At 45.2% G+C, this 12,746-nt stretch overlaps 1 protein-coding gene across 2 annotated transcripts in view; it reads right to left on the reverse strand.

Annotated features, from left to right (window-relative positions):
• PITPNC1 (phosphatidylinositol transfer protein cytoplasmic 1) overlaps window positions 1-12,746 on the reverse strand; it is a 319,349-nt gene that overhangs the window by 17,795 nt on the left and 288,808 nt on the right. For both annotated transcript variants that reach the window (XM_030828300.1, XM_030828301.1), the window contains exons 7-8: window positions 10,840-10,995; window positions 4,186-4,249 (exon numbers count right to left, since the gene is read on the reverse strand). In XM_030828300.1, the coding sequence (XP_030684160.1) occupies window positions 4,186-4,249; window positions 10,840-10,995 (220 nt within the window). The remainder of the gene's footprint in view (window positions 1-4,185; window positions 4,250-10,839; window positions 10,996-12,746) is intronic.

The following is a 12,746-nucleotide window of genomic DNA, read 5'->3' on the forward strand; positions in this document are numbered from 1 at the left end:
CCAAGGCTCATAGATAAAGAACAATCACGGCTTTGAAAGACACACTCAACTCCTCCAGTATGGAAATGGTTACACTTTACAATGAACATGAGCAGAATAAAATCTCTTTAGGGAAACAGTTTCATGACAGCCAAATGCTGAATCTCAGAAGAGATACAAAATTAATCCTTGGCTGACAAATGATCACTACTCTCAACAATGTCCTTTTTTCTTGACTCTTAATTAAGCACTGGAGGTGGTGAGTCTAATTAGAGAGAAAGACATCTAGAGCTGCCCATGCATCAGTGTGTACAGTTTGTGCACTGTATGAACACACAGCAGAGGAGGCGAATGGGGCTAAAATTCAGCCCTAAGCCCAGAGCACCTGCTGAGTCTGCCCAGAAGGGGCACCTTTTTCTAATTCATCTATCTAAAGGGAAGCTTTTTTTCTAATTCTCACAAGAAATCAGAGTTGTAAGAATTTGGGTTCCTGCAATCATTTTTAAATTTATTTTATTTTTTGTTTTTTAGAGACAAAGGCTCCCTCTGTCGCCCAGGCTGGAGCATGGTTGGCCCTGCAGACAGCTATGATTCTCTAGTTAACCTATTTGGATTGAATTAATTAAATGGTCCTTACAACCCAATGTCCCAGTCTGGTTTATAGCCCATGCTATAAGCCAGTAGTTCTTAAACTTTAGCCAGCAACAGAACCATCTGGAGGGCTTGTTAAAACAATTGCTGGGCTAGACCCTCAGAGTTTCTGAATCAGTAGGTTTGGGGTGGGGCCTGAGAATATGCATTTCTAACAAGTACCCAAGGGATGCTGACGTTGCAGGTCCAGGGACCTTACTTTGAGAACCAGTGATAGAAGCTATAGCTATAGGCAAGGATTTATTTTGGACCTTTTCTGTTTACTAATGAGAGCCTCATTGAGCCTGTCCAGATAAAATAAAAATAAGTCATTCAGGTACCCCAAAATGGAGTGGAAGGGTAATGCTGGTGGGCGCTTAGCCTGGGTACCAGTGGCGCACATGGCCCACAGTTCCCAGAATTACTTTGAATATGGGACTGAGAAGGCACTCTGTGGACAGGAGGCATTTCCATTCATTTGATTCACCGAGTGTCTGCATCTGTGTGATGAAGGAGCAACTGTTTTCCTGGTCAGCGGGCTCAGCTGTGGGTACTGATGGTTGCAGAAACTTAAAAGAAATTAACGGTGTAGTTCCCAGACCATTGCTGAGTGAAAAGGCTGTTTGTTTTGGTTGGGGCTATGTTAATGTATGCAGGGGAGACCCACTCTGGAGAGTGCAAGGTGTCCTAATGATCCACATTCACTAAAGCCCACACTGTTGTTTTGTGCTCAGATAAAGAAAAGGTTTTTTGCACAATAGACTCCTTAGTTGTTAAAGGCCTCCACTTCACTCATCCTAAGTAAATAAGTGCTCTCTTTTGAAGGTCTCCAGATTCGGGGAGATCTCCTGCTTCCATTATTCAAGCCTTGGGCTCCTGTTGTAATCCCAGAATTCTTTTTTTTTTTTTTTTCTTTTTAAGAGATGAGGTCTTGCTCGGTCACCCAGGCTAGAGTGCAGTGGTGCCATCATAGCTCACTGCAGCCTCCAGCCCCTGGGGTCAAGTGATCCTTTCACCTCGGTCTCCTGAATAGCTAAGACTACGGACATGCACCACTGTGCCTGGCTAATTTTATTTATTTATTTTGTAGAGATGATGTCTTGCTATGTTGCCCATGCTGGTCTTGAATTCCTGGGCTCAAGTGATCCTCCATCCTAGGCCTCCCAAAGTGCTGGGACTACAGGTGTGAGCTACTGTGCCTGGCAGAAATTTTTTTTTTTTTTTTTTCAATTTTTATTAGAAGTTCCTAGGTCTTGGCCGGGTGCAGTGGCTCACGCCTGTAATCCCAGCACTTTGGGAGGCTGAGGTGGGCGGATCACGAGGTCAGGAGTTCGAGACCAGCCTGGCCAACATAGTGAAACCCCATCTCTACTAAGAAGACAAAAAAAATTAACAGGGCATGGTGGTGGGAGCCTGTAATCCCAGCTACTTGGGAGGCTGAGGTAAGGAGAATCGCTTGAACCAGGGAGGCGGAGGTTGCAGTGAGCCAAGATCGCGCCATTGCACTCCAGTCCATACGACAGTGCGAGACTCTGTCTCAAAAAAAAAAAAAAAAAAAGTCCCTAAGTCTCTTCCTTGCCCTAGGCTCAGCTGAGATGGGAAAGTCAGGCCCCATCCCCTTCCTGGCCTTTGATTTACTAGATACCCACCCACACTGGGTTTTCTTCCTATATCCTGCCTCTAATCAAACCCTCTTTATTATTCTGTCCTCTTGATCAGAGCCCGGCTATTCTTTTAGCTGAAAAATCTTCTTTGGCACTCTGGCAACAGAGAGAAACCTATCCAAGTGCCCTGTCTGTTGGTTTTCAAAGTGGCAGATTTTTGGCCCTTCAGGTACCTCTCTTTTTGCCAAACTTCTAATTAGTTTGCACCTATGATTCTTTAAATATCCTTTTGATATTTCCTTGGTGTTGGTAGCAAGGAAACCGTGAGCTCTGAGGAGCACAAGCTGGGAGAGACCAGAAGTTCTTACCCTTTCTTGGGGTCTGTGCTCCCTCTGAGAATTGGAGAAAAGCTCCCCAGAAAAAAACAACCAGAAAGATTTATTTAAGGATCAGAGGAAGTAATCACAGGAGACTCTCCTGCCTGCCTCACAAAACACAACTAGAAATAGACAGGTCTCTGGGAGACTTCATGACAATGTGGCAAGCCATTGCTTTTGCGGCATGAGAGCGGCATTCTGTGGGTGTGTGATAAGAGAGCATAAATGATCCGCATTTGGACAAACCCAGGAAGGTGCATTTGCTCTTCAGAAGGTGCAGATCTGGGAAAACTGGAAAAGGCAGTAAGAAAAAAAAAAAAAAAGCCCATAGCTTATAGAACCATGCCTTTTAAATGTGGCTCAGAAATAGCTAACAATATTAATAATAATGACTGTCTTTGCCCCTTCCGTCTAATGTGTCCTTGTACTTTGGTACCTTCTGCTCAGAAAAGGGAGGGAGTTGGTGAAACAATGACAGAAAAGGACCAAAATGCAATCTAGGTTATACTCAGAACAAATTTAATGTGACTTAGGAAAAGGCCAAAGAGGAGGGCATTTCATTAGACAATCGACCTGAAAATCAGATCTAACCTAAGTCACTGGTGGGGCGTGTTCCTTTCTATTTATAGCCAAGGACGGTAGCCATCTGATGACTGATTCTGGGAGTGCAGAAAATTCATGTGGACAAAACAAGACTGCTGAGGACCTGGGAAGGATGGTCCATCCATCATGGGATAAAGCTAACCTTGTTTTCATTTGCTGGAAATGTGTAGAAATTGTTTAACTCTTCCCAGATCATGAACAAAAAAGCCAGAACAATAGTTTCAATTAGGATTAACAGGGCACCTATAACTCTGTCTGCCCTTAAATTCTTGCAGAACCTGTATATATTTGGTGAGGGGCGGTTTCTTTCTTTTTTTTTTTTTTTCCGAGATAGAGTCTCACTCTGTCACCCAGGCTGGAGTGCAGTAGTGCGATCTCGGCTCACTGCAAACTCCGCCTCCCAGGTTCACGCCATTCTCCTGCCTCAGCCTCCCGAGTAGCTGGGACTACAGGCGCCCGGCCACCATGCCTGGCTAATTTTTTGTATTACTTAGTAGAGACGGGGTTTCACCGTGTTAGCCAGGATGGTCTTGATCTCCTGACCTCGTGATCCGCCCGCCTCGGCCTCCCAAAGTGCTGGGATTACAGGCGTGAGCAACTGCGCCCGGCAAGGGGTGGTTTCAAATGTTCTCTGAATCAAAGGACTGCTTTTACTTGACAGGATGCTTCAGACAGCTTTGATCTTGATGTTTGGGGTAAATTAGGATGGGTTTGAAACCCATCTAACAGAGAATGATGGAGCCATGCGTATCAACTATGTAAGCATCAAACATCCTGAGGTTCCTACTTAGTCAATAATTCTGTGGTTATTTTAGACCAAGCTTCTATAATTACATCTTCATTATGCTTGGCAGACAGTGCTATTTCCAACACAGGAAGCAGCGGCCTTGCCTTTGTTGTTGTCCTTCTAGGTAGCAGTTGAAGCCAAATGGACAGAAAGCCCAAGACAACATGAAGTTGTTCTACAAGTTATTTTGGAGAAATTGACTTACCATACCACTCATCAACCCATGCAAAAGCCTGTCTATGTCCAATCAGCAGAATGTCTCGGACCACCTAAAAAGTAAAAGAAGGAGATTGAAATAATAGCGTCTTTGATGAAAACTATCTGGAAGACAGGTTAACAATTCTGGGAATCTTGGCGATTACAGAGTTCTTAATCCCTCTGTCCATAGGTGATGACAATTACAGGCTGCCTATAGGTCCTATAGTGCACACACACCTCCAGCCCTTCCCCGTGGTGTACACACACTTGCAGTATATTCATCTTGTCTTATTTGAGAGTAGGGCTGGGTGTGTGTACAAACTAATGACAAATACTTGACAAATATGACTTGACAGTCATACAGCAGTGATACAAATAAATATCTAGGTTAATTACCTTGAAGTTTTTCTCTCCATTTATCTTTAACTAAAACAGCATCTACTTTTCATCTGTGGGAGGGTGTGTGTCTCACTAGTGCCAGGAGGTCATAAATGTTGGAAATCTAGAACACTTTTCAAGGCAGCAAGTCACTTTTTTTTTTTTTGAGACAGAGTCTTACTCTGTCACCAAGCTGGAGTGCAGTGGCACAATCTTGGCTCACAGCAACCTCTGCCTCCAGGGTTCAAGCAATTCTCCTGCCTCACCCTCACGAGTAGCTGGGACTACAGGCGCGTGCCACCATGCTCGGCTAATTTTTGTATTTTTTTTTTTTGAGACGGAGTCTCACTCTTTCACCCAGGCTGGAGTGCAGTGGCGCGATCTCGGCTCACTGCAGGCTCCGCCCCCCGGGGTTCACGCCATTCTCCTGCCTCAGCCTCCCGCGTAGCTAGGACTACAGGCGCCTGCCACCTCGCCCGGCTAATTTTTTGTATTTTTAGTAGAGACGGGGTTTCACCGTGTTAGCCAGGATGGTCTCGATCTCCTGACCTCGTGATCCACCCGCCTCGGCCTCCCAAAGTGCTGGGATTACAGGCGTGAGCCACCGCGCCCGGCCTTAATTTTTGTATTTTTAATAGAGATGGCATTTCACCATGTTTGCCAGGATGGTCTCGATCCCTTGACCTCGTGATCCACCCGCCTTGACCTCCCAAAGTGCCGGGATCACAGGCGTGAGCCACCGCACCTGGCCGATAGCAAGTCACTTCTAAGCAAACAGCACTTAACATTCCCTCTTTTCTGATGACATATCCTAAATATTGATTTTTTTTTTTTTTTTTTTGGGACAGAGTCTTGCTCTGTCCCCCAGGCTGAAGTACAGTGGTGCAATCTCAATTCACTGTAACCTCTGCCTTGTGTGTTTAAGTGATTCTTTTGCCTTACCCTCCTGAGTAGCTGGGACTACAGGTGCGTACCACCATGCTTGGCTAATTTTTGTATTTTTAGTACAGACAGGGTTTCGCCATGTTGTCCAGGCTGGTCTCAAACTCCCGGCCTCAAGCAATTCACCTGCCTTGGCCTCCCAAAGTGCTGGGATTACGGGTGTGAGCCACCTCACCCAGCCTGATTCAATTTTTTAATTGTACATTTAAAAATAACTTAGAGTGTAATTGGATTGTTTGTAACACAAAGGATAAATGCTGGAGGGGATGGATACCCCATTCCTCACATTGTGCTTATTTCACATTGCAGGCCTTATGAAAACATCTCATGTACCCCCTAAATCTTTACACCTACTATGTACCCACAAAAAATTATTTAAAAAATATTGATTCAATTTTTCTTTTTATCTTTTTTTTTTTTTTTTTTTTTTTTTTTTGAGATGGAGTCTCGCTCCGTCCCCCAGGCTGGAGTGCAGTGGCACGATCTCGGCTCACTGCGATCTCAGCTCTCTGCAACCTTCGCCTCCCTGGTTCAAGTGATTCTCCTGCCTCAGCCTCCTGAGTAGCTGGGATTACAGGTGCCTGCCACCATGCCTGGCTAATTTTTGTATTTTTTTTAGTAGAGACGGGATTTCACCATGTTGGTCAGGCTGGTCTTGAACTCCTGATCTCGTGATCTGCCTGCCTCGGCCTCCCAAAGTGCTGGGATTACAAGGCATGAGCCACCACGCCTGGCCTCAATTTTTAAACAAACATAAATGAACGTGTGAGATACAAGATAAGTAAATATCCTTTTAGGTTTGACTTTCATGTAATAGCAGAGGGGGAAAAAGGCAGTTTAACTACCATTGAAAGGATGAAAAAAGAGACCTGAACTAGAATAGAACATAATGGGAATGATAAGCTTGACTGGACACAAAAGGGATGAAATTGTTTCTTATGGTGACACATAATGGCAATAGAAGGCTACGGAAAATAGTATATACCATTTGTGGGTGTGTGTGTGTGTGTGTGAGATACTGTTCATGTGTTTTTATTTCATGGTATTCTTTTCCATCCTGGGTAAATGTCTTTTTTTACATTTCTTGGATACTCACAGTCTCCCTGTAACATTCCTTTCTTCCTGCGAAACAAATCCAGTGATTGTCAAAAACCTCTCGTGGAAGATTCAAGCATGTTTCAATAAATGAAGGATTTTAATTCGGTGAATTTGCAGAAACAACGAAAGCATTTATAATGAAGTGTTTATGACTCCAGGCCTCTAGATATCTAGTGAGGCTTTTATGACTTGAAAGTAGGAAACACATAATGAATACAAGAAACAACACACAGCTATACACACTTGAGTGCTGAGTGTCTCAAATTCATGGAAATCAAAAGAACAGCATCGAGGCATCAGTAAATGTACCCTATTACACGAAGCACAACACAGCTGTCGGCTGGAAACAAGAATTCAATAATGTGCTAATGGCTCGCTTTCGAACATTTTTTTCCCCTTAACTGTGAATAGATTCTTAAAAAAAAACAAAGGTGTTCAGAGAAAGGCATCCCTGGCACCTTCAACCCATGCAAATGCTAGCCTCAGATACACATTAGCGACTCACGTGCGAGAGCAGGTGCGTTTCTGGAGTGTCAATAACATTTCATTATATTTGGAAAGGGCAAGGCATAAATCTTACAGGTATTTTCAAGAAACAGATTCTCAAAACTAGCCTGAGCCATCTGTGAGATAAGAAACACAGTGGACCCTGGGGCAATATAAATATGGCCTTTTAAATTATTATTATTATTTTGGAGACGGAGTCTTGCTCTGTCACCCAGGCTGTAGTACAGCGGCGCGACCTAGGCTCACTGCAACCTCTGCTTCCTGGGTTCAAGTGATTCTCCTGCCTCGGCCTCCCGAGTAGCTGGGACTACAGGCACCCATCACCACGCCCAGCTAATTTTTGTATTTTTAGTAGAGATGGGATTTCACCATGTTGGCCAGGCTGGTCTCGAACTCCTGACCTCAAGTGATCTGCCTGCCTCGGCCTCTCAAAGTGCTGGGATTGCAGGTGTGAACCTCACCGAGCCTTATTTTTACTTTGTATTATCCTCTTTTTAACTGACAACTCTGGCTTTGATAAATATGCTTTGTGAGTGGAAAACACACTATGAAGCTGGGCGTGGTGGCTCACAACTGTAAACCCGGTACTTTGGGAGGCCGAGGTGGGCACATCACTTGAGGTTAGGAGTTTGAGACCGGCTGGGCTAACATGGTGAAACCTCATCTCTACTAATAATACAAAAGTTAGCCTGGTGTGGTGGCACACACCTGTGCCTCAGCTGCTCAGGAGGCTCAGGCACAAGAATTGCTTGAACCTGGGAGGTGGAGGTTGCAGTGAGCCAAGATCATGTCACTGCACTCCAGCCTGGGCGACAGATTGAGACTCCATCTCAAAAAAACAAAACAAAACAAAAAAATACTATGATAGTGGCTCTAGTAAGAGGAGGTCTTTTTACCTTAAAAAGCCACACACAAAAAGGGATGCTGTGGGAAACCAAGGAAGACACTGCCTTAGATAGACACAGAGCTGAGGCGGGAAAACATTTACTTTGGGAACTGCAATTGCTTTCCTGTGCGATAATCAGGACACAGGAGGAAAACAGGAGATCCTGGAGCTTGATTTCTACGTATCACATTTCATTCTGGCTCCTGGCTGTCTGGCTGGGTTCTGGAGCGCGGGAGAGGAGCGGCATGCTTCTCTGTTAAAGAAAACACCCAGCCGGGCGTGGCGGCTCACGCTTGTAATCCCAGCACTTTGGGAGGCCGAGGCAGGCGGATCACGAGGTCAGGAGATCGAGACCACGGTGAAACCCCGTCTCTACTAAAAATACAAAACAAATTAGCCGGGCGTGGTGGTGGGCGCCTGTAGTCCCAGCTACTCGGAGAGGCTGAGGCAGGAGAATGGCGTGAACCCAGGAGGCGGAGCTTGCAGTGAGCCGAGATCGCGCCACTGCACTCCAGCCTGGGTGACAGAGCGAGACTCGTCTCAAAAAAAAAAAAAAAAAAAAAAAGAAAACACCCAGGGCCGGGCGCGGTGGCTCACGCCTGTAATCCCAGCACTTTGGGAGGCCGAGGCGGGCGGATCACGAGATCAGGAGATCGAGACCATCCTGGCTAACACGGTGTAACCCCGTCTCTACTAAAAAAAATAACAAAAAATTGGCTGGGCGTTGTGGTGGTGCGCCTGTAGTCTCAGCTACTCGGGAGGCAGAGGCAGGAGAATGGCGTGAACCCGGGAGGCAGAACTTGCAGTAAGCAGAGATTGCGCCACTGTACTCCAGCCTGGGCAACATAGCCAGACTCCGTCTAAAAAAAAAAAAAAAGAAAAAAAAGAAAACACCCAGGGCTCTCATGTTTGTGCCAGAGTCCACCATTACCGTGAGCCTGAGTTATGAGGGTTCAAGAGACTGGCAGTCTAGTTCTTGGACCTAAATTCCAGAATTAAACTTTTTATTGTTAATTGGCCCCCAATCTCAATAGACGAATCCATCTAAGTAACAAAAAGCTAAGTGCATTAAGGTTAAATTCCAGTGACTCCAAAATAATTTTGGCAAGCTACTCTTTATCAGTTTTTAAGTGGAAAAATAAACAGATAACCAGCCTATCTGGAATGTAGAGACAATTTGGGTAGTATTTATTCTTATGAAAATGAGAGCAGCTACAAAGGGCAATGCTCAACATTGCATTTCCCATTTTTTTCTCCCATGAGGGACAGAGTCATGTTAGAAACCCTGAGAAAATATGAGTCTTCACCAAGTGGGATTCTGCTACAAAATGAACATGCTGGCTGGGCGCGGTGGCTCATGCTTGTAATCCCAGCACTTTGGGAGGCCAAGGAGGGTAGATCACAAGGTCAAGTGATCGAGACCATCCTGGCCAACATGGTGAAATGCTGTCTCTACTAAAAATACAAAAATTAGCTGGGCATGGTGGAATGTGCACCTGTAGTCCCAGCTACTCGGGAGGCTGAGGCAGGAAAATCACTTGAACCCAGGAGGCAGAGGTTGCAGTGAGCTGAGATCGTGCCACTGTACTCCAGCCTGGCGACAGAGTGAGACTCCGTCCCAAAACAACAACAGCAACAACAAAAACAAAAAACCAAAATGAACATGTTTAGCCAAAGTAGGTATACAATTGAAATCTGCATCCCAAGGCTGTTAATAATTCTTTGGTAGCAGAATTATTATTATTTCCTTTTTTTTTTTTTTTTGAGATGGAGACTTGCTCTGTCGCCTAGGCTGGAGTGCAGTAGCACAATCTTGGCTCACTGCAACCTCTGCCTTCTGGGTTCAAGCAATTCTCCTGCCTCAGCCTCCTGAGTAGCTGGGATTACAGGCACGTGCCACCACACCCAGCTAATTTTTTTGTATTTTTAGTAGAGACAGGGTTTCACCAGGTTGGCCAGGCTGGTCTCGAACTCCTGACCTCAAATGATCCACCTGCCTTAGCCTCCCAAAGGGCTGGTATTCCAGACATGAGCCACCACACCTGGCCACTTTGGTAACAGAATTATTAAAGAAGCAGAAATGCTGGGGTATACTGTCTAATGGGACTATTGGGATTTCTTGTTCTATCTCTGGGCATCTTCTGCTTTAGGTGCCTACATTTGCAGATCTTTTGGGTGGCAATTAACCTCAGGGGCTGTGCTCACAGATAAGCCCTTTGGCTGTTTCCCAAGTGCCTCTATCTGGGAGTAGATGAGTCCAATACAAAACTGAGAAGTGTATTTCCCAAATATATTTGCCTAATAGACATGGAGGTCACAGAATGAGAGATGAGGCGTAAAACATCTATTAGTGGAAGAAAATTGAACCCATGCATAAAATGCATTTTCATGCAAAAAGTGTTTATTTTTTATTTTTTATTTTTATCTCTTATTTTTTGAGACAGAGTTTCTCTCTTATCGCCCAGGCTGGAGTGCAATAGTACGATCTCAGTTCACTGCAATCTCTGCCTCCCGGGTTCAAGCAATTCTCCTGCCTCAGCCTCCTGAGTAGCTGGGTTACAGGCACCCACCACCATGCCCAGCTAATGTTTTTGTATTTTTAGTAGAGACAGGGTTTCACCATGTTGGCCAGGCTGGTCTTGAACTCTTGGCCTCAAGCGATCCACCCGCCTCGGCCTCCCAAAGTGCTAGGATTACAGGTGTGGGCCACCCCGACCGGCCCAAAAAGTGTTTTTGAGATGCAGTGACCCGATGTATTTGTGCACCTGTTGTGTATCATGGACTGCAACTTGGCAATATAGACAGTTACCTTGTCCATAGCCCAGGAACTGCTGCTGGTCCCCCACTTACCTTGTGTACAAATTGTTCCACTCTGGTCTGAAGCCCCCAGACCTCAAACTTCACAGTCACCAGCTTGTAGGAGCACATGATAGGCTGATGACTATCTCTCCAGCCTTCTCTCAACTGTCCCCGTCCTGTCTTCTCTGACTTGAAGTGCTTAGGATCCTAGAAAAAAAAAATCAAAGAAATTGATATATTAAAAGTTTGACCATCGATATTAAATGTCAGGAATAAGTATTAAATAACATAGAAACAGGGCTGGGTGCGGTGGCTCACGCCTGTAATCCCAGCACTTTGGGAGGCCGAGGCGGGCGGATAACCTGAGGTCGGGAGTTCGAGACCAGCCTGACCAACATGGAGAAACCCCATCTCTACTAAAAATACAAAATTAGCTGGGTGTGGTGGTAATCCCACCTACTGCCTGTAATCCCAGCTACTTGGGAGGCTAAGGCAGGAGAATTGCTTGAACCCGAGAGGCGGAGGTTGCGGTGAGCCAAGATCGCGCCATTGCACTCTAGCCTAGGTAACAAGAGCAAAACTGCATCTCAGAAACAAACAAACAAACATAGAGACAGAAAGTAGATTAGTAGTTGACAAGGATTGAGGAAAGGAAGGGATGTAGAGTGATTATGAATGAATATAACATTTCCTCTTGGAGTGAAGAAAATATTCTGGTATTAGACAGTGGTGATATTTGCACAACCTTGTGCATATGCTAAAAACCACTGAATTGCACATTTATTTAAAAGGGTGAATTATATTGTGTCTCAATTTTTTCTTTTTTTCTTTCTTTTTTTTTTGAGATGGAGTCTCGCTCTGTTGCCCAGGCTGGAGTGCAGTGGTGCGATCTCAGCTCACTGCAAGCTCCACCTCCCGGGTTCACGCCATTCTCCTGTCTTAGCCTCTCAAGTAGCTGGGACTTCAGGTGCTCACCACCACGCCTGGCTAATTTTTTTGTTTTTAGTAGAGACAGGGTTTCACTGTGTTAGCCAGTATGGTCTGGATCTCCTGACCTCATGATCTGCCTGCCTTGGCCTCCCAAAGTGCTGGGATTACAGGTGTGAGCCACTGCGCCAGGCCTCAATTTTTTCTTTTCTTCTTTTGTAGAGATGGGTCTCACTATGTTGCCCAGGCTGGTCTCCAACTTCTCACCTCAAGTGATCCTCCCTTCTTGGCCTCCCAAAGTACTGGGATTACAGGTGTAAGCCACTATACCTGGCCTCATAACAGCTTTAAATACAGGAGGCAAAAACTGGAAACAGTCCAAATGTTCATCAGTAAGAAACTAGACAGATAAATTGTGGTCTAGGTGCACAATGGAATACTACACAGCAATGAAAAAGAACAAATGGCTGATACATGCAAAAACATGTAAAACTCTCACTGATGCTATATTAAGCAAAAGTAGCCAAATGCAATAGCATATACATTGTATGATTCAAATTGAAGTTCAAGAACAAGCAAAACTTTATATATGGTGATAAAAGTTAGATGAGCAGTAATCTCTTTGGGGGTGGGGGTTTGGTGCAAAGGGACATGAAAGAAACTTCTGGGATGATTATATGTTGACCTGGATGTAACGTGTACACATTCACTGAATTTTACACATAAGATTTTTTTTTTTTTTTTTTTGAGCCAGAGTCTTGCTGTCGCCCAGGCTGGAGTGCAGTGGCGCAATCTCGGCTCACTGCAGGCTCTGCCCCCGGGGTTCACGCCATTCTCCTGCCTCAGCCTCCCGAGTAGCTGGGACTACAGGCGCCTGCCACCTCGCCCGGCTAATTTTTTGTATTTTTAGTAGAGACGGGGTTTCACTGTGTTAGCCAGGATGGTCTCGATCTCCTGACCTCGTGATCCGCCCGCCTCGGCCTCCCAAAGTGCTGGGATTACAGGCGTGAGCCACCGCGCCCGGCCAATTA

This window comes from Nomascus leucogenys, chromosome 14 (assembly GCF_006542625.1).
Source record: "Nomascus leucogenys isolate Asia chromosome 14, Asia_NLE_v1, whole genome shotgun sequence".
In the NCBI taxonomy this organism is placed as follows: domain Eukaryota; kingdom Metazoa; phylum Chordata; class Mammalia; order Primates; family Hylobatidae; genus Nomascus; species Nomascus leucogenys.